At 37.5% G+C, this 22,476-nt stretch overlaps 1 protein-coding gene across 2 annotated transcripts in view; it reads left to right on the forward strand.

The window, feature by feature from the left end:
* Positions 1–22,476, forward strand: part of NTN4 (netrin 4) — a 128,689-nt gene that overhangs the window by 71,595 nt on the left and 34,618 nt on the right. For both annotated transcript variants that reach the window (XM_036252618.1, XM_036252617.1), the window contains 2 exons: positions 12,532–12,658; positions 15,612–15,800. In XM_036252618.1, coding sequence (XP_036108511.1) covers positions 12,532–12,658; positions 15,612–15,800 — 316 coding nt within the window. The remainder of the gene's footprint in view (positions 1–12,531; positions 12,659–15,611; positions 15,801–22,476) is intronic.

Raw genomic sequence — 22,476 nt, forward strand, 5'->3', positions numbered from 1 at the left:
GTATGATCGTATCTAAATGTAATCATAAGCCTTCTGGGCATTACAATTTTCAGTTCAATGCTATTTGCATTTTTATGGCAGAAATATTTATTACAGTCCTCAGAGGAAAGATAAAGTGCCTGATGATACTGAAAAGAGGAAGCTAGTAGAATTAATCTTGTGACAATATAAGACATTCAAAACCCATTTAGCTTTATAAAGCATGTTGAAATTCCACTTTTAGAAGTACATCCTCAGTCTTCATAGAACTTTAGTGGAAGATAAAAAATGGCAGTGTTAAATATTTTTAAAGAGTGAAGTCCTGACTCTCACACAGATACAAAATAAACATGTGTCAACAATTTTATTTAACTCATTATTAATGAGGGACCAGTAAAACATTATAAAGGGTTCAAAGGAAAATTCAAAAACCACACGTATGTAGGCAAGTAAAGAAAGCTGAAATATATTTACAAACTGATGCAAAACAGGTCAGTAGGAAAGGCAGTGTTCAATTGCATTCTTAACAGACACAACTGATTTGCATTTCTATGGCCAAGACTTATTTGTATTATTATTAATTTTCTACAACTTAGAGAGCTACAAAATAGTTCAATGATAATAAAAGGCAGAGAAAACCCAGAGGGTGTGCTAGACAAAACACTGTCATGTTTTGGGGGGTTGGGGGTCATTTCAAAGTCTTTCACATTTTTTCCAACACAAAGAATAGTATTTGTTAATTAGGGAAATATGCAAAGAAAGGATATTCTGATAATGTGGTTTCCAAAAAGATGTTACCTTTGAACCTCTTACACCCATGGTTATAAATATAGTTTCTATCCCTGAACTCACAAAAAGAAAAGGACTTGCTTTGTTCAAGAAAATCATTACTCTGAAGGATAGTAGAATCCTACCTAAAATGACTTAATACTTAAAATTTAAACTAAAGTGCTCACTAAGAAAAACATACCCTTGGGCCAATAGTAGACTTTAAAACAATGGGAATATTTTAAAACCTTCTTTTACTTAGCTTTAAAAAGTGAGGTTATTTTATTAACAATATTTTTAAACTCAAAAGTGTTTGTGCAATTTATTTGAAAGGTTTAAATTATGCTTTTCTCTGACCTGGAGCAGTTTCTGCCTTCCTTTCTGCTAATAGGTGGGCTTGGGGTTGTGGAGGCTATTGGTTTTGTTTTGATTTTGACTAATTACCTAATTTTCACAAAAGAGGCCATGATGAATGTAGAAAGATAAACCACAAAACTTGATTTGAGTTCTTAGTTCTAGTTGTAATACTACAAAGGAAAGGTCTTTAAGTAATTTTGGAATTAAGGCCCTTAATTTGGAATAGGCAGATTTGGTAGCATTTGGAAACTTTGTATGTGTATAGACAGGTTTCTGATCTCTTATGGTAAATAGCATGTAGAATGGCACAGATAAACTGCCACATAGCTATATAAATCAAAGCTTTGGGGTATACACAATTTTATGCATGAAAAAAACATGGAAATAAGCTAGCAACCTGAATCTAAAATTTTACCTAAATCATTAGGTTATGTGCAATGTTCTCACCGTTCTCCATAACCTAAATTAAAACTGGCTGTAAAATCAGATCCTATATAGTAGGAAGAGTAAATAACATAAAAGTGGTGCTATCCACAAAGAACAAATCTCAAATTAAGAGTTTATTTCCATTCCTGTTATCTCCTTTCATAAATTTCTTCACTGGAGTTTCTGATAGGTAGTCCTGTAAATGCTTGCAGTGGCCAAGAAATGCCCCAGGAGGCATCAGAATGGTCAGTGCACAGATAGGTTTCACACTGAACCAATGAGAATCTAAAAGGATTTTCTATCCCTACATGCGCTGAACTTATTCATGTCAGGTGTGGGAAATGGGGGCCAATCTTTCTGTATTCACCTATCCCCAAAGCTTGTAGGCTCTTCCTAGGAAAATGGGACTAGTAATCTACTCAACAGACTACCCTTGAAATGAAGTGGCTCACTTTGAGAAACCAGCCTTTGTCCTGAAGAACTCTTACAGGACAAATTGGCTTGGAACACATCAATTTTATTTAGGTAAGACCCTGAAGAGCCTTAGCCAAAGTAGATCCCTCAAAATTCCTACTCTCCAGGGTCTTATAATAGCATAGTTTAGGGGTTAAGATGGTGGCTTGAATCGGATTGCTAGAATTTAAATAGCTGCACCACTTACTGGCTTTGTGACCTTAGGCAAATTACTTAAACTCTTTGAACTTCAGTTTTCCCCTTTGTGAAATGGCAATGATCATTGTACCTACTTTATCTCATGTAAATCAAATCAGTTGATATTTATGCAATGCCTAGAACAGGGCCTATACATCACATCATGCTATCCCAATTAATTATCTTCTACTACTATTATTGTTATTATTTATCATCATCATTATCATTATAATTACTCCCATTTCCCTCCATGACTGACCCTGTTCCTTAGATTTATAGATCTCCCAGAGCAACTACAGATAACCACTATACGTAAGAACATTTACCTATAAGCCTTGTTCAGATGTGAGCTACTATACTCCTTATAGGAAACACTGTAGACAAAACTGAATGTCATTAAATCCAACCCTTCCCCAAATCCTCCTTTGTGATAAACAATTAAAAGTATCTTATTTTTGCCCTGGCCAGTTTGGCTCAGCTGTTAAAGCGTCAGCCATGGGCCAGAGTCTCAGGTTCGATTCCGGCCAAGGGCACATACCTCAGTTGCAGTTCGTCCCCAGCCCTGGTCGGGGTCGTGCGGGAGGCAACCAGTCGATGTGTCTCTCTCACATCGATGTTTCTCTCTCTCTCCCTCCCTCCCACTTTTAGATAGAAAAATAAATATCCTCGGGGTGAGGATTAAAAAAAAAAAGAAAGAAAGAAAGAATCTCATTTTCACTTCAAATGCATAATTAGCACCCTGCCTTCTTGGGAAATTTTAAAAATGGAACTAAACTTCATACCTAAAGTTCTGGATGCTGTCCATTAAATATATATTGGCTGAATGAAAAAAAGTAACACATTTGTTGAAAACCTATTATATGCCAGTTAAATTTCAAAGAAATTTAAGCCAGTTGTTTTTTCTTCCCTTCAAGGATTTAGAATCTAGTGGAGAAAAGCAGATAAACACATCATTACCATACAGTGTACTAAATGCAGTTTTTTAATGAAATTTGCATTGGCTCCATTCAAACTTTTTCCCAGCTTTGTCAGCCAGAGCAAGGTTCTTGGCAAAATAGTGGAGTGGGCACAGTTTGCCTTTGGCTCCTTCTCTCTCCCCTTAAGACATTCTCTTTCCCTCCACCAAAAAGTCACTTCCTCCTCTAGATAACTAACTCTGCGTCCAGTTCCAGGATTGAGAACAGATGGTAATAATCCTAGCTGATATGTTTGTTGCTAATAATTTAAGAATTTTCCCCTTCAGAGTGCAAGTGCATTCTTGTAGGGAGCTCCTGGAGCTAAAGGGATGAATCTCTATAGGAAGAATTTCAGGCAACTGGCTAGCTGGGAAGAAAGGTCTCAAAGTACTAGCAATTTTCATTCATTAATCATAATTGCTTCTGTTCTATATCTATTTTTATTTTATTGCCCATGCTTTCTGACAAGAGCTCTTTTCTCTAGTGTTCAAGTACAGACCAATGAATACTAGATTGCAGAGCTTTTCAATTGCTTGCATTCTTGCTATATATATTATTGGGCAAAGCTTTGGAATACTCAGCCTTCAACCTATTTTGCTCCATTCTGACAGTATGTTTCAAGACCCTTTTCCCACCAATCTCCATTATTATGCTTCATATTCACCACAGAACTCCCTCTTCTTCTGTTAAATTGAAACATGCAAACCATTAATGGGGAAAAGGAATATTTTATTCGTTAATGAAAAGACATGTTTTTCTTACAATGCTTTCTATTCAAAGGTCTGTGCTATAGCATTGTTGTGTGTGTTTTTGTCCGGCATAAGAGGAGCAGGTTCTAACAGGCTAGCCTGTTATTAGAATTTATCTTTTCATACATAAGAAGTTCACTCTTTTAAAAGTTAATCCTTTTCTCTAAAAGGGACATACTATCTCTTTAGAAATTAATTAGTTTTTGCCTTCACATTTTATCTTAAATTGCTTCATAGCATTGTTCCACTTCTAAATCATGTGTCATAGCTACATGGAGGTCCGTGAATTGCTGCAGCTGCCTTTAAGTGAGCATTTTCCTTTGGTTCATAGAATAGGGACTGTTAGCATTCTCTTTTCAGAAACATTTTTAAAAGTTCCAATGATGATATGAAAGATGATTAATTTTCTTTTTTTAACTTTAAATCATTTTTTAATTTTTCAATTACAGATGACATATAATACATGTTAGTTTCAAGTGTACAACCCAGTTGAATGGTAAATAATTAAAGTCATGTGTGTGTAAAAAAATAATGGCACAAGAGTACAAGAAAACTACTCCATTTATGAAAGTCAAACCTTTCTGAATACTTAGCTGTAAAAATTTTTCTTTTCCCCACTAACTTTCATCAGAATTTTTATTTTTTTAAAAGATTTTTTAAAAATTGAATTTTAGAGAGAGGAAGAGAAACATCGATGTGAGAGCTGCCTTCTGCATGCCCCCTGCTGGGGATCAAGCGCCCAGCCCTGGCATGTACCCTGACTGGAAATCTACCCAGCAATCCTTCAGTGCACGGGACGACGCCCAACCGACTGAGTAACACAGCCAGGGCTCTTCAGAACTTTTTGTCAGACATGAATAACAGTTGTTCCTTTCTGTTTTGGAATGCTATTGGGGAGCAAATTTTATCACACAGTCCCAAAAGAATTCAGTTAATATGTCTCCTCCAAAGCATTAACCAGATTGATTTTTTGCTTTGGTAATTACATTATAGTGAATGTCTGTGGTGAGCATCCATAGATGATGAAATAAATATACCTTTATTTGGAAGACAGGAGCTAGAATGATATTTAGTCTACTCTTTCTTTAGTCACAAGCAATGGGGGGAAATGCAGTATGAAAGGAGGAAAACAGTCAGAGAAATATCAGAAAGTATAGATCTTAATTTAGATATAGTCAGTATTGACAAATGAAAGTCTGTCTTCAGAAACTATTAACATTTATTTACTTTTTCATTCATGTCACAAGTAATGCCTGCAAGAAAGAAGAAATAGTCTCCTAGTTCTCTTGTTTGATTTTCAGATTTGGGAATGTTCCACACTGGTGAGATGGCAACAGGACCCAGACAGGACATTTACGTCTTCTCTGGTAGCTCAAAAAGGATTATGGTAGTTGCCTACAGCCAACACAGAGAAGGAAACCTTAAAATTATAGAACCTTAAGACTAGAAGGACCCTAAAAGTTGTCTAAGCCAATCTTCCCTCTAATGTTTAAGTATTCTACAACATCTTGATAACTGATTTTTCAACCCATTTGCCTGACACTGTCGATGACAAGATTCTCACTACCTCTTGCCATGGCCAGTTTCCTCAACTCCATCATTGCTGACTACTTGAAGGCCTTCTGCCCCAAAAGAAACCATAAAAAGGCAGCTTTTCTAGGCAAGACTTGTGTATCTTCCAATGATGTATTTCAAAGATAATAATTTCCTCATTTTGCTTCCCACCTAGATTTCTGGGTCTGTAGCCGCAAATATAAAGAAATGCTATTTTCTTTTTATATTATATATTATTTTGCTGTAATATATATTTGTCACCAAAATGCACAGCTATTAATAAGCATGCTGTTCCAATACTTCCTTAAATTACTGTTTCAAAGTTTGTATGTGTCCCTCCCTGTAAGATAAATATGCTAAAAATTATTTGTAAGTAGGTTAATATTAGTAACAAATATATAATATTAGAGATAACCAGGAAAACTTTTGACATCAACAGAATAAAATACTTTTAGTATAATAGAGAAGGCTATAAAACTCACAGAGTACCCAAATGCCAAGGTGCACCTCTTAGATAACTAGGAGTTATGGATTTGTTGTTAGTTTAGATTTCTCATTTTCTAATTAGATAGCCAGACACCACTCCTCTCCAAATAAGCCTTAAATACATAATCCCATTTTCCTGCTCTTTATCTAGTTTATGTTTGTGTACCAAACATGAGCTATGTTTAACTAACTTGTTACTAAAGTTTCCTTTATTTGTGTGTTGTTGTTTTTTTTCAATGAAGACCTAGTTTTACTTGCACATTTTTCACGAGCATCAAATACTGGGTGATCTTTCAAGCTTGAACAGTAACAGTTGTATCGCTGAGGAAGGATTTCTGGTCTCAAATGATCTAGGTAATGATTTACAGCTATTTTGGGTAATACTAAAATGACAGCTCCTTGAATTTTTTTGTATGCAGAAAAATTTGCTGGGCTGGCATCTTTCAGACCCTGGGAGGTCATCCCAATTCTCAGCATGTGGGAAACAAGGGAATGCTCAGAAATCCTTACTCCAGAGGGAACTGACCTGTCCGCATTATCTTGTGATACATGTGAATGTTTGATTAGATTTTCTTAAATGTCTTTGGCCTCCTGTGCCCTGGAATTTGTGGGCCAGGGCTAACTTATTAGTTGGGTGAAATTACTTACAGGCTGTGGGCATTCTAAGAACAAACCTAAAAAATTGACCTATAATGATAATTTACTTCCTCTAAAGAAAATTAACAGTATTTTGCAGCATCTATCTTTATATAGTACTCTATACATGGATGTTAAAAAATACAAAGGATGAAAAAAGGCAGTACATAAGAATTAACCGCCTTTTAAAATTCTAAACATTATCAGAAAATACACACAGGTACAACTGGCCGTTGGAAAGTATAAGCTTATATATATATATATGAATGAAAAAGAAATAAAGAAGGGAGGGGAAGAAGGGTGATAAAAGACAAGATACGAGTGAGATAGAAATATTTTTATTATTATTTTTTAAATCCTTACCTGAGGATACTTTTTTTTCCCCTCCATTTATCTTCAGAAAGAGTGGAAGGGAAGGAGATGGGGGGAGAGAGAGAGAGAGAGAGAGAAACATCGATGTCAGAGAGACACATCAACTGGCTGCCTCCCACGACCCTGACCAGGGCTGGGACCAAACTGCAACCAAGGTATGTGCCCTTGACTAGAATCAAACCTGAGACTCTTACGTTCATGGGCCAATGCTCCAACCACTGAGCAAACCTGCCAGGGCAAGACAGAAATGTTTTTAAAGAGAAGAAAAAAAGCCCTGGTCGGTTTGGCTCAGTGGTTAGAGCGTCGGCCTGCGGTACAGAGAGACCCGGGTTCGGTTCCCGCTAAGGGCATGTACTTCGGTTGCAGTTTGTCTCCGGCCCTGGTTGGTCGTGCGGGTGGCAGCCACTCGATGTGTCCCTTCACATCGATGTTTCTCACTCTCTCTCTCTTCCTCTCTCTCCCTCCCGCTCTATCTGAACAAAAAATGGAAAAGTGTCCTCGGGTGAGGATAAAAAAAAAAAGAAGAAAAAAAGGGTATTTAGTACACCTTTCAATTATGTCCTTACTTAAAATCTTCAGTGAGTCTTCAGTACCTACAGGATAAATTCCAGCATCCTTAAATCCTTAAGCATACACACACACATGTGGGGGGTTCATGACTTTATTATTTTTAACTTTATATTAAGTCTTTTTTTTATATTTTATATTTCAATTACAGTTTGTGTTCAGTATTATTTTATATTAGTTATAGGTGTACAGCATAGTGATTATGTTACCAGAGAAATTAGTGGGTCCAATTTCTCAGACACTAAGGGGAGTGAGGTTCTTGGGGCACCACTGGAACAAGCATTTTCAGAGGCCCCCATGGGAGAACGGGATATGGTTAAAGACTTTATTTGCATGGAGTTATATTCCTTGGGCTGTAAAGTCCCAGTCCCCTTAGTGCAGTCCTGAAAGACGGGTAGCTGGGGGGTCAGCAGAGCTTGAAGCAGGGCCAGTGTTCAGAGTGTGTCCGTTCCATGATGGAGCTGAGTCTGGCAGAGCATCAGGCTAGATTCAGTCCATCAGTCCAATGTGTAGAGTCCACATGGCCATGGGCCACATGGGCAGATGCAGAGCATGGGAGCCCAGGACTCAGACGAAAGCAGTAAGAAAAAGAGCTTTCTTTGTTCAGGAGTTTATGTATCTCAGATTTCACACCCTTCCAGTGGCCACATCTATTCTGGCCACTGACTTGTTCCCAGGTGTGACTGACAGGTAAGCACCTTCTCATGTCACCCACACCTTACTGGGCATGCATCTAAACTGCCTTGTCCAGTACCATTCCCCATCAGTCTGCAGAGAATAGACCCGGAGAGTGTGTTAACTTGCAGCTTCCTGGCAAAGCTGTCTAAATGGCATGACTATACTGCCTAGTCACCCCTTCACTCCTTTCCTGTTAAATAATAACCAGGTTATTAACAGTATCCGTTAGATAATTATATACTTCACAAGGTGGTCCCTCTAATATTTCAAGTACAAACCAGCACCATACAAAGTTATTACAGTATTATTGACTATACTCCCTATGCTGTACTTTACATCCTCAGGACTGTTTTGTGACTACCAATTTGTACTTAATCCCTTCACCTTTATCACCTAGCCCCCAAGACCCCCTCCCCTCTGATAGCTGTCAGACTTCTCTTTATCTATGGGTCTGTTTCTGTTTTGTTTGTTTATTTTTTTCATGAAATTCCACATATGAATAAAATCATATAGTACTTGTCTTTCTCTGACTAATCTTCATTATGCTACCAACTTCCATCAGTACACAAGTTTGCCTTTACTTTACTAAACTCTTCAACTTTGGAAGGTCTTTCTTTTTCAGTTTTTTCAAAGATTCCATTTTGTTTGAAATTAGCATCTCATACAAGTAAACAAGGTATTGTCCAGTTTTTACTGAGAGTCTTCAAAAAAACTTACCATGCAGAAGTTATTGATAAAGAGTTTCCACATTTTTCATGATGATAAGGAATGTTGGATTTAAAAGATTTAAGAAAAGCAGTAAGACTGGAACATTTCTTCCAGAATATATGAAAAATCAGATATCCTGGAGCTAGGATGAAAAGACCTCACTCTTACAGATCAGTAGAAATTGAACTCCTGCAGACCTCCAAAGTTAAGTGCAAGTTTGCCTGTAGAGCTTGTCTGGATGTGTAAATGGAGATGCATAGTAAACTCTTACAACTCTATGGGACTTTACATATCAACAGCTCCTAGCAAATACAGTCACAAAGAGAACCCCAAGAAAATAGGTAACTATAACTCAACTCACATTTGGGCATTCTAAGACTAAGACCAATAAATTGAATCTATCACATTAGTTGAGTTTCTACAAAGAAAATTTTTAAAAAATTTTTTGTAACATCATGGAATAAGAGGAGCCAATTCCACCCTCTTAAAAAATAAATCTGACTTCTGGTCAAGATGGCAGGTAGGTAAACGTGGTATCGCGTCCTTCCACAACCACATCAAAGTTACAACTAAACTATAGAACAACCATCATTCAAAACCACCTGAAATCAAGCTGAATGGAAGTCCTACAACTACTGAATTAAAGCAGCAGCCACATCCAGACTGGTAGGAGGGACGGAGGCAGACGGGCTGGTCCCACACCCACGTGTGGAGGATAAAAATCAGGAGGACACCTTGGCTAGAAAGGTTCTCTCTGAGGACTGAGGGGTCCCTGTCCCACACCAGGTGCCCAGCCAAGGGTTCCAGTGCCAGGAAGAGAAGTCCCCATAACTTCTGGCTGTAAAACCAGTGGGAACTGAGGCTGAGAGAGGCTGAGGCTGCCAGAGCCCCCAGGCAGCTCCTCTTAAAGGGCCCGCACATGGACTTACTTGGAGTTGCTCCCTCCAGGCTCCAGTGTGGAGGAAGAAGCTGAAAGGCACCAGAGACATATGGGGAAGAACTCAGTTGTTTGGCATTGGAGCGAGGGTTGGAGAGGCAGCTTTCTCCTGGACAGATGTGCTGTCAGAGGCCTTTGTTCCTTTGGTGAGCCCTTCCCTGGGGCTGCAGACAGCCGCCATATCTGGGACTCCAGCAACCTGGCTCACACTGGTAGCCCCGCCCTGGTGATTCCCTGAGGCCCTGCCCCACCCAACTTTCAGGCCCACCCAAGCTGTTGCCAGTTGCTTTACCATAGGAATGACCTGTCTTGGATCCTGCTTCAGGTTTTCCTAAATTCTTTCAAACAAGCAGCATCTGGTCTCAGCTAGTCCCATACCTCTCGTTAAGTAATACATAAAAACAAACATAAGGAGGCAGCCAAAATGAGGAGACAAAGAAACAGGTCCCAAATGAAAGAACAGAACAAAACTCCAGGAGGAGAACTAAGCGAAATGGAGATAAGCAACCTAACAGATGCAGAGTTCAAAACACTGCTTATAAGGATGCTCAATGAACTTAGTGAGAACTTAAATGAACTTAGTGAGGGCCTCAAGAGCATAAAAAGGACAGGTCAGCAATGAATGAGGCACTAACTGAAAGAAAGAATAATTTACACAGATTCAATAGTAGAGTAGGTAAAGCCAAGAAGCAAAGCATCAATTTGGAGTATAAGAAAGCAAAAAACACCCAATCAGGATAGCAAAAAGAAAGAAGAATCCAAAAAAATGAGGATAGTTTAAGGAGCCTCTGGGACAACTTCAAGCATACCAACATTCACATACCTCAGTTGTAGTTTGGTCCCTGGCACTGGTCGGGGTGGGGCAAGAGGCAACGAATCAATGTCTCTCTCTCTCTCTTCCTCCCACTCTATCTGAAGATAAATGGAAAAGTATTCTTGGGTGAGGATTTAAATAAATAAATAAATAAATAAATCTATATCCTTACTAATCCCTAAAAGCTAAAAAGACAACTATGATTACTTTTCATTAAGCACAAAAAAATTTACATTACAATACACAGAAATGAAATTTAGCAAGATGGCCACCAAAATCGTTTTTATGAAATTTTCCAGATTATAACTCTTAGGCCCCATGTAGTTTATTCACAAGTAGCCTGCAGTCCTCCAAGCACTATATAATTGTGGCACTTGAATGTGTGAATATAAGGTCCATAGTAGTTATATATCATACTTAGATAATACATATGCTACTTCCAGAGTGCCTCCACAAAGACATATCTATGTAAAAAGAGAATTAAAAGAGAAAGGAGGTCTTGGATAAGATAACACAATTTATGGAGTGTGAAATTAGGTCAAACAGTAGAGCATCAATGTATTGGTATAACTATTTCCAGATTTGCTGAACTCTAGGGACTCATTTTGATTTTGGCCACTCTAAACACATGTCACTTTTAGTAGTTCCTTTATCATTGCAATCAAAACATTTTAGATTTTCCTCAGCCTCCTAGCACCACACCTTGGTTCATTTTGTTTTCCTGGTAACTTTCTTCCTTTCTGTCAGAAATACTGTGCATCTTCAAGGACCAGCTCAAAACCCAACCCGTCTCATAAAGCCCTCCAGAACTGCCAACCTATGGTAATTTCTGCAGCTTTTGAATTCCAACATCATTTTGTTTCTTAGGTATTTATTTATTGTCTAGTTTATCTGTAATTTTTTTCTATGTTAATCTTTTTTCTCCATCTAAATTATACTTCTCTTAAAGATATAAATTATATTTTCTAATGCTTTGTGTACCAAACATTACCTGATGTATTGACTCTCCCTTGTATATACTCGTTAAATGTCATTTGAATGGTTGATATAATTTATTACCTTCATGCTGAGTTCTCTCTTATGTTGTTTCTAAAAAAAAAAAAGAAAAGAATACCTGGCCCTGGCTTGGTAACTCGGTTGGTTAGAGCATCATCCCAATACACCAAGTTGTAGGTTTGATACCCAGTCAGGGCATATGCAAGAATCAACCAACTAATTCATAAATAAGTGAAACAATAAACTGATGGTTCTCTCTCTCTCCCTACCTCTCTCTTCTCTCTAAAATTAAAAAATAAAATAAATAAAGAACACCTCATAGATCCAAATTTGGGAACCCCATTCTGAGTGACTTTACAAAACTTTCATTTGTATACTCATGACATCATGTGTCAATAAATGCATCTTAGTACTGGAATTCATGGCAATGCTTAGTTATTAGGAAGTATTCAAGATGATCCAAAATATTATTTTTTAGAAATTCAGTGAGATAATACAAATATATTAAAATTATCATAAAATTCTCAGAGCCCAGAGAATTATACTTAAGTATTCCTCCCTGTGAGAAATACTATTTTAATAAACCCTCGATTACTCTGAACTGTGGGATTAGAAGAAAATACCCAGTCATTATGACAAAATGTATTTAAAGTCTTAAAAACATACATATTTTGCCATTTAATTTTACTTCTAGAAAACATATTTCAAGTCATTAAAGCTATACACAGATAGTTAGCTACAAAGACATTATAGTATTAAAATGTAATATGTAAAAATATCCAAGAATAAGAGAATGAATGTCATATGGCTAAAGCCAGCTAATGAGGTGAGATTGTGGGAAGAAATGCTCTTTCCTAGTCATCAGTGCTCATAACTGTTATTTCTTTTTGGTCGTAGGTCCATGGGAGGTGTATGTGTAAACACAACACAGCAGGCACCCACTGCCAACACTGTGCACCATTATACAATGACCGCCCCTGGGAGGCAGCTGATGGCAAAACAGGATCTCCTAAAGAGTGCAGAAGTAAGTACCAAGCCCACAAGACTCAAAGCCTTCTTTATAAAGTAAACTTATCTGTGGACTCCTTGTTGTCTCTGGAAACATAATATAAAGTGGTGGGTGACAGACACTGTAACCTACACAAACATAGCCTGTTTCACTGCCCACTATGACCTCAACCACTGGAAAGAATGACTGCTTGCTATGTTGCCAATGTGACTGTTTTGCCAAGAATATGTTGCTCATTTGGCCACTTTGCAGGACCTAAGTACCCTTCTTGATAATTTGACATCATGAAAACATGGCTAGACACAACAGCAACCAGGATTATGGTGTACAATTAGCCTCGTAGCTGCGTCAATGAATTATAATCATGAACTTATTTCTCAAAACAACCCTATAAAGTTCCCATTTTAGAGATTAGGAAACTGAGCCTTAGTAAGATTAAGTAAATTCCCCAAATTAGCAAACAGAGTCAGGACTTGGTCCCAAGTCTTCACACTATAAATTAAATAGTTTTCCCCCATAATACCACAATATCACTTGAAATGACAAATCAGATTTGAAATTATGCCAGTTAGTCAAGAAGGAAACTGCATTACCAGGGTTAACATTGGGTTTAAGGTTTGAAATTAGATAGGAGTGTAAAAAAATACGGGAATATTAATTGTTTGGGTTTTTGTTTTTGTTTTCAATTCAATGTTCAGAGAAATGCACGTGCCCATAGCAATGTTTATATTCACAAGCCTCAATTTCACTAGTCTTTACAGGCAAGTACTAGGGGTCAAGTTGTGAGAAATCTCTTCTCATACGTAATTTAGAATTATAACTGATTTATTTTAGTTTGTAGGAAATGTAAAGGATTTCCTCTAAGCATAAATTTTAAATTATCTTATAAATATGCTTTTTAAAGATTACAGATCTGCTCAAAATATCATAACACATCAAGGAAACAATGAAAAACAATAGCACAAACATTTCAAACACAGCTGACCTCCACAAAAAGAAGTCTGGAATCTTATTCTAAATCACTCATCAAGAGAATCTAAGGAATTTCTCCTAAATTCCTAGAATGCCATTCTGGCCCTTTCCAGAGAAACCAACTACATATCTAAATACATATAGAACACAGAGACTTGTCACTTGGTGCTATCGGCTGATAATCTTAGAAATGCCATTGAGAAATTGATTACATAAGAAACACTGCTGGCCTCTTCTATAAGAAAATTGAGGCTTCTGTAAGAGACTACCTTGAACTCACAGTATCTGATTAATAGAAAGATCACTTAATCTACTGCCAAGTTACTAACTCCTGTCAACCAGAAGGTCCCTTCCAGTGTCTAATGAGCATAAATTCAGGCCAGTGTCTTCAATATGAATTATTATTTTCAAGTCTAGGGTTTTCTGAGTAAAGCATGGGATCCACAGTAATAACAGTGGTCCTTGAGAAGCAGAAGGAATGAAAATGGTGATGTGTTTCCATTAAAGAGAGAAAAAAATTGGTGTCCAAATAGTCTTTCCAAAATAATTGTCAACTCCAGTTGCTAAGATAACCATATTATCTCTGCCTAAGTAGACAAATCTACATTTGGTTGGCTTCTAGACATGTCTTCAAACTTATTTAATTAAATATCCAATATGTCAATTATTTCTAAAAAAAAAAAAAAAAAATTTATAAAGAAACACTAAATGCCCTGGCCAGTTTGGCTCAGCGGTTAGAGCGTCGGCCTGCAGTCCAGAGAGACCCGGGTTCGGTTCCCGCTAAAGGCACGTACCTTGGTTGCAGTTTGTCCCCGGCCCTGGTTGGGTCATGCGGGTGGCAACTTCTTGATGTGTCCCTTTCATGTCGATGTTTCTCTCTCTCTTTCTCCCTCCCACTCTATCTGAACAAAAAATGGAAAAATGTCCTCAGGTGAGGATAAAAAACAAAACAAAACACTAAATGTATACACACACAAAAACACTTTTAAAAAAGGAAGAAAGGCCCTGGCCAGTTTTGCTCAGTGGTTAGAGCATCAGCCTGTGGACCAAAGAGTCCGGGTTCAATTCTGGCCAAGGGCACGTACCTTGGTTGCGGTTTGTCCCCGGCCCCAGTTGGGATCGTGTGGGTGGCACCCAATCGATGTGTCTCTCTTTTTTTTTTTTTTATCCTCACCCGAGGACATTTTTCCAAGGACATTTTTCCATTCTTTGTTCAGGTAGAGTGGGAGGGAGAGAGAGGAACAGCGAGAGAGAGAGAAACATCGACGTGAAAGGAACAGGGACAAACTGCAACCGAGGTGCGCGCCCCCAGCGGGAACCGAACCCGGGTCTCTCAGGACCACAGGCCGACGCTCTAACAGCTGAGCCAAACCGGCCAGGGCTCGATGTGTCTCTTTCGCATCGATATTTCTCTCTCTCTCTCTCTCTCTCTCCCCCCCCCCACTCTGTCTGAAGATAAATATAAAAGTATTCTTGGGTGAGGATTAAAAAATAATAATAAAATAAAATTTAAAAACTTAAAAAAAGAAAGAAAGTAGTAACCTATTGAAGGCAAGAGGAAACAGGGTAAATGGGGATGGGAGACTAGAGTTTTGGGTTTTTTTGTTTTTTTAATTTTTTTTCTTTATTGATTTTTAGAGACAGAGGAAGGGAGAGGGAGAGAGAGAGACAGAAACATCGATGAAGAGAGAACATCGGTTGGCCACCTCCTGCATGCCCCGCACTGGGGATTGAAGCAACAACCTGGGCATGAGCCCTGACTGGGAATCAAACAACCTCTTGGTGCATGGGTCAATGCTCAACCACTTAGCCACATTGGCTGGGCAAGACTAGAGTTTTTTTGATGTATACCTTTTTATATTGTTTTGATTCTTATGTACTGTGAAAATGTGCATTATTAAAAAAACTAAATATAAAATGAAAAATTTAACTGAATATTAGAAAACCTACCACTTTATTTTTAATTATTTGTTTCCCTTCCATGCTCCTTTTCCAGCCTGCAAGTGCAATGGGCACGCTGATGCCTGTCACTTTGACATTCATGTGTGGGAGGCATCAGGAAACCGTAGTGGTGGTGTCTGCAAGGACTGTCAGCACAACACAGAAGGTCAGCATTGCCAGCGATGTAAGCCAGGCTTCTACCGGGACCTCCGGAGACCCTTCTCTGCTCCAGATGCTTGCAAATGTAAGTGAACTCATTCATGGTCACTGGAAAAAAGGATGATTTGTACAAAAGAAATGACTCTTTCCATCCTTCATTTGCTGGCCCAAGGGAGAGAGGTCATGAAATTTCAGACAAAACACTCACATACATCAGTTAACTTCTTCAATGATAAGGAGCAAGAATTTTCAACTTGTGCCCTGGCCGGTTTGGCTCAGCGGTTAGAGCATCCGCCTGCGGTCCGGAGAGACCCGGGTTCGGTTCCCGCTAAGGGCATGTACCTCGGTTGCAGTTTGTCCCCGGCCCTGGTTGGTCGTGCGGGTGGCAGCCACTCGATGTGTCCCTTTCACATCGATGTTTCCCTCTCTCTCTCTTCCTCTCTCTCCCTCCCACTCTGTCTGTGCAAAAAATGGAAAAATGTCCTCGGATGAGGATTAAAAAAAAAAAAAAAAAGAATTTTCAACTTGTTAGGTGAAAACAATACAATAATCATTAAAAAAAAAAATCTTCCCTTCTCACACTCCATGAAGTAAAATTATTCCTTGTAGCACCACATTGTAGAAAACAAGATGACAAGTATAAGAGAAAAAAGATTGATGAAAAGGGAGATATATTTAAATTATCTTAAGACAAAATATATGAGCGTAGATAATACTAAATGGACTAAAATTAATTAAAGAGTGGTTACCTGCGCTTGGGTCATTCTAGCTTTCATCTTTAAAGTGAACTTGACCACCTGTTTTGGTTTTAATATGAATGTACTTTGGTTGACACTACATCATAAACAAATTTAGAACATAAGTATAAATCCCTACTCTCCCCCCAAATACTAAATTCCTATAGAATGGAGTCTACTTTTTTGTTGGCATAACTCCAAGAAGTTTATTTGGAAAAAAGAGTAGAATTTTAAAATGCCTGTCCAATTATCTGCAATGTCCAATGTGGATGAACAGCTTACCAAACTACACGAGTATTTACATGGCTATTAACTTGGAAATTATTAGAGGACAAAACCACTCAAGACTCTTAATGGAGATTGATGATCATGCCCTTCCTCTTCCCACCAAGGACTCCATGTTCCAGCTCAAAACAGTGACAGGAAGGGAACAACACAATGGGAAACAATCATTTAAAATCTTGGGTTTTATTTTGTTTTTTTAATTTAAAGGAAAAATTCTAGTGCTCTTGAAAAATACATGTTTTTAACATCAGGAAGAAGATATCTACATGAAAATTTGAGTGGGCTTCTTTGTTACAAGCTTTCTCTCTTAAATTATGGAAGATAGATTGTGGCACAGTTCACTTTCAACATTGAGCCCAAAATGTGGATGTCATATTTGTCAGAGTTCTGTTTCACTCCTGCTCCTGTACCTACTCAGACTTGAAGCTGCAAAGTAATCATAATAATTCATATTGCTAATCTTTCCTAGGTAACAAATACTTAGATACCCTAGTAGGGAATTATGAAAATAACAGATTCTAATTTAATCCTTTTAGCATAATTTGTAGGAGGTAGATGGATTAGCAGGGAAGAGCTATATCTCCTTCCTTCCTTCTCCAGACAGCCCTCTGATCGACTACTGGTAGACCACCCAAGGAATGTCTATCCTCATTCATTTTATGACTGTTCCAGCATATGTTTGGGGCTGAGATGCCTGTGTCCATTCACTTACTAGCATGGTTTTCCTTACTAGCACCTTTTGGTTCTTCTCTTCCCTTTTCTAAGCCTGGGTAGATCCCAACACTTATTATTAGCACCTCCAGTTCTTCTCCCTACCTAAATATTCTCCATAATTTATTGTTTAATTGGCAATATGTTTAGCAACATTTTCACTATTATCTAGTAATATTTTTAAATCAATTACTATCTCCTTGGCAGATGTCCCTATGTCACCTCTAGAGTTATTAATTCTGATAAAACTTATGACAGATTAGTTCGTGTACAATAATTAACATTTATTAAGTACCTATAATGCATCAGAGTTCATAGTAGGTGCTGATACAGGTGTTGTGATAGCCACAACTTTTCTCCCCACTAGTTCCCACCTTCCTTTTGTAACAAAGATAGTATCAGGAAAACAAGTTGATATTTAAAAAAATTTAAACTATCTCAGTGTGTGGTTCCATCAACAACATAGACAATGTTATTTAAAATAACAATTTTATTATATTTATTCTACTGTGCTCACCAAGGCAGAAATGTAACCTGCTACTCAGTGTGTGGTCCAAAGATCAATTCCACTGGCATCATATCTGATTAGAAAATGCAGAACTTCTGATCTCATTCAGACCTACTGAATCAAATCTGCCCTTTAACAGAATTCCCAAATGACTGTATCGTAATAAAGTATGAGACTGTTGCATAATGCTTTTCAATAAGGGTTAACTGCATTTTAGCACTTGCTCTGAAGGTTAATTTTTTAAAATTAGCCAGAACATCCTATTATTCCTTTAGCATCAAATTTACCAAGGTTTTTACCTCTCTCTACCTGTGCATATAGACTTAGAATTTTTAAAAAATGGATTATATAAAGATTTACTGAGGGAAAAAATAAAAATCTGGATAAATATGTTTCTGTAGTATAGTACATTCCAAAGTTTATTCCATAGAACACTAATTCTATGAGATGTTAATAGGAATTAGTATAAGGGGTGATTTTTCTATGGCCTGAAATTTTAGGAAATGGTGAACTAATCAAAGGTTTCTTCAGGATTTCTCAGAGCCTTTCATATGCTAATATCAATTACAAATCTCCTTCAGAGCTCTGAAGTGTCTCTCAGATTTAACTAAAGAATGCTTTTCTTACAGAACATTTTGTGGTACCAGGACACAATAGAAAATGTTGCTATTGTATTATGGCGAAATCTATATGAAGATTTCATTTGGGAAGCCATGTCCTAGAAGATTGCTTCTATTTATTTGTTACTTATTTCCAAGTGCTAGATCCCATAACTGTATTTCAAGGAAATAATAAACCTTATATTTCTATCAGTAAAATAATTACAAACATAATATTAAGCCTGGGCAATCCAGTCAGTCATATATCAGTGGTGATATATGAAAACACTTCTCTCCCTTGTTTCCTAGTGTATGTCTTCTCGGGAGTTGGAACCATTGTTAACTCGAAGCAGTAGCCCAGACAAAATTTACTAGTAGTATATAAATTATATACTCAGTTTAGCTCAGGAGACATTTATTGAGTGTTTTTTCTGTGCCATGTACTGTGGTGAGCACTAGATCTGTAAAGATAAAAGGTCTTCCCTAAAAGATCTTACACTCTGAGGAGAAACTTGCAATAACAGGCCATTTCAATACACTGGTGATGGTGATGGTATAAAAGCAAGAGCTGACATTTATTGAGTGCCTACTATTTTCTGTTCACTGTTCAAAGGGCTATATATATGCATTAATTCATTTAACTCCCAAAAGCACTTTGATGTAGGTGCTATTATTATCCCCACTATGTGAGGACAGTGCAATGAAAGAGACATGCTGTGTACCAGAGGGGGAGTGTGTGGAGGAGATGAAGGCAGTTAAGGGGAGACTTCCTTGATGAGATGCCCCTGACACTTCTTTCGTGGCCGTTTTATTTTTTCCTCTAAAAGGAGTGAAACACAAAGTTTGTCTTACTTTCTAATCAATGATTGCCTTCATTGCCTTTAATAAGTTGATCTAGAAAATGGAATAAATTGATGTTATTCAATCTACCACACATTTAATAGAATACTCACCTAGGCACATTCATTCATTCAACAAATATTAGAGATACTAACCTTGGGACTCTGTTCACAGCTGGGGTGCTAGCTCTATGCCAAGTAAGCAAAGGATTTATTGGCCCCGTTCATGTTCCAGGCTATATTTTCCCTCTCACTATCCTAATATGCACTATGTTAAATGCTATGGTCCTTATGTGTACACTTAATTGATAGTCATAAATCCATCATTCCTAAATATAAAGGGCTATGAACTAAATTTACTAGCCAGTAGATTTATTCCTGTGAGTAATTAAATCATCTCTGCTCTCACTTCCTCTTTATTTCAACTGTAACTAGAGTCAACTGTGGGACCCAAACAATCAACTACATTTCTCCAAGAAATCACTTCTGAGGATTCCAAAGGTGCTGTTTGTTGTTTTTAAGACTACTGAAGATCATTAAAACTGAATTTATTTCTACAACTCAGAAAAAAGAATTTTAAAAGGACAGTGCATTTAAGGTCTGTGAACACAGGGACAATGTGAAACCTCCCCAGCTGAATCTAGGGCTGAGAGCAGAAATTGAGGCTCAAACTGGCTGGTCACTAAGGTACAGAACTAAAATGGAAAATATAATGATCACTGTGTACTGAGGTACTTTGAGGACTACTGTCTCTCTGTTCAAAAAGAGAAGTCTCTTTTAGAGTAATTTATTTGAAATGTCTAAAGTCACTTATGTGCCTTTGGTAGGTATCCTATAACCTAAGTAGATTTTCCTATGGCAGGAACATTATAAAAGTGAGAATAACCCTAATAGGCAGTGGCATGCTGACTTCCTAGGGACTAAAAAAAAGCCCTGATTTGTAGCATTGGTCAATTTTGTGGTTTAAATAGTCCCACCATGCCACTCTCAAGCCACCAGATCACTGTTTTTATTTATTTGTTTGTTTGTTTGTTTGTTTGTTTGTTTATTGGTATGTGCCCCTAGCCTCTAGAGCTCGGGACTCTCTGGTCCACAGGCCGACGCTCCAGCCACTGAGCCAAACCAGCCAGGGCTCATTGTTTTTTTTAATGAGGAATTTAACAACTCAGATAGACTCTAAACCAAAGTGGAATGGTTCCTTTCCTTTGAACAGTCTGCCTTCACCTCCACAGCCCCTTCTTTGATCCAAGCACTTCTCTGTAGTCAGACCTGTGTGTGGATCAGAATCATTTGGGAGTGCTTACTGAAAATATGAAGACAATATTTGATTGTTTCCATGATGACTGGATGCGTCATTAACTGCTTTAGTGTTGATATACTGTGGAGACTCAATATGTAATCCTAATTATTTTAAAAGACAATTCTTTGTGCCCAGCCAGTGTGGCTTAGTGGTTGTGTCGACCCATACACCAAAAGGATGCCAGTTCGATTCCTGGTCAGGGCACATGCCCAGGTTGTGGCCCAAATCCCCAGTGAGAGGGCATGCAGGAGGCAGCCAACTGATGTTCTCTCTCATCGATGTTTCTCTCTCTCTATCCCTCTTTCTCTAAAAATGAATAAAGAAAAAAATAATTCTTTGTTATTTAAAAACACATTAAAAGATGGCACGGAAAAAAAAGAAAGAAATCTCAGAACCCCAACCCTGATCTTCCAAATTAGAATCTCCAACAGGGACCAGGCCTGAAATCTGTATTTTAAGAGCATCATCGGTGATTTTGACTCTGTATTTTGGTCTCCTGACCAGCATATGAGAACCATTAAATATATATTTTGTGTTTCTAGTGTGAGCTCTACTTACTTTCATCTTTCATGAGAGATTTTTGAGCTAATAATCGTCTATAACTTAATCTATTCACTGAATTAGCCATAACTCTGACAGGAACTCCTAAAGGATTACTAAAACTTTGGCTAGACATGTTTTTACTCACACAGTGAAAAATATGAATGCTGGTAAGTATTCATGTCAATTAAGAATGTCTAACTTAGCCTCAGCTTTTCTCCAAGAAATTTCTGGCAGAATTCTAAGATGTCTTTTTTCACATAACAGTTTCAAAATAAATACCTAGCAATTCCATTCAGAGAATGCCCTCTTATTCAAAGCATATAAATTTATTTACTATAAATATCTCATACTTTGAAGTAAATAATTATAATGCAACTGGAATTTATAAGAAAATAGTTTACTACTATATTAACAATTTACTTTTACTTTATATTTACATATTTCAAAACATAGCATTTAACTATTATAAGCATGTTATTGTGTTGGAGTTAAATAATCATTGAATGCAGATCTTCACAAAGTCCCTTTTCCCTCCCCTTACCTCCTTTTAACACAAAGGATATGTTAAATGTTAGATGGGAAATTGATTGGGTATGGAATATTAACAGCTATTTCATGACATAAAATTTCCTACAGAAAAATTCCCTTACTTTAATAGAACACATAGTTTGAAACAGATGTTTGAAGAAAACATCTTTATAGAACAGAATTAGCTCTCTATTTAGGAAACAGCCAGTTAGTAACTATATAGTAAATTTATTGACTTTTATGTCAAGACTTATTTTTAACTATTGCATAGTCTCCATATTTAAAGAAAAATCAGCAAATGGAAAAGAAGGCAGAATTCATTCTGTCAAAGTAAACAACCTCTTGAAAAACTGACGTACCCTGCCTTCCTCCCTGGTGGGCCAAAATAAATGTAGTCAATTGCGTATTAGTAGAGTGGGTAAAAATAAACTTGGTCTCTCTGCCCTAAAACCCAAACCATGTGTTTAGCGAGATAATATCTGGTTACTTGGTTACTGTTACCCTAACTAGCCAGCTCTCTTTGCAAAGAAAGAGTTCTATCATCCATCCAAATAATTTTTTTTTCTTCTTCTTACTTTTTTTCCTTCTTTTCTTCTTTCTGGCTTAGGTGAGACCTGACCAGCTGATGGAAATAAAAGTGCTTTGAATGGGTCACTATCTTGTTGCAAACTACCTCTCCATCCTTCACAGTCTGCTAACATATGCCCTTCT

The sequence above is a fragment of the Molossus molossus genome, unplaced genomic scaffold, assembly GCF_014108415.1.
Source record: "Molossus molossus isolate mMolMol1 unplaced genomic scaffold, mMolMol1.p scaffold_m16_p_10, whole genome shotgun sequence".
NCBI lineage: Eukaryota > Metazoa > Chordata > Mammalia > Chiroptera > Molossidae > Molossus > Molossus molossus.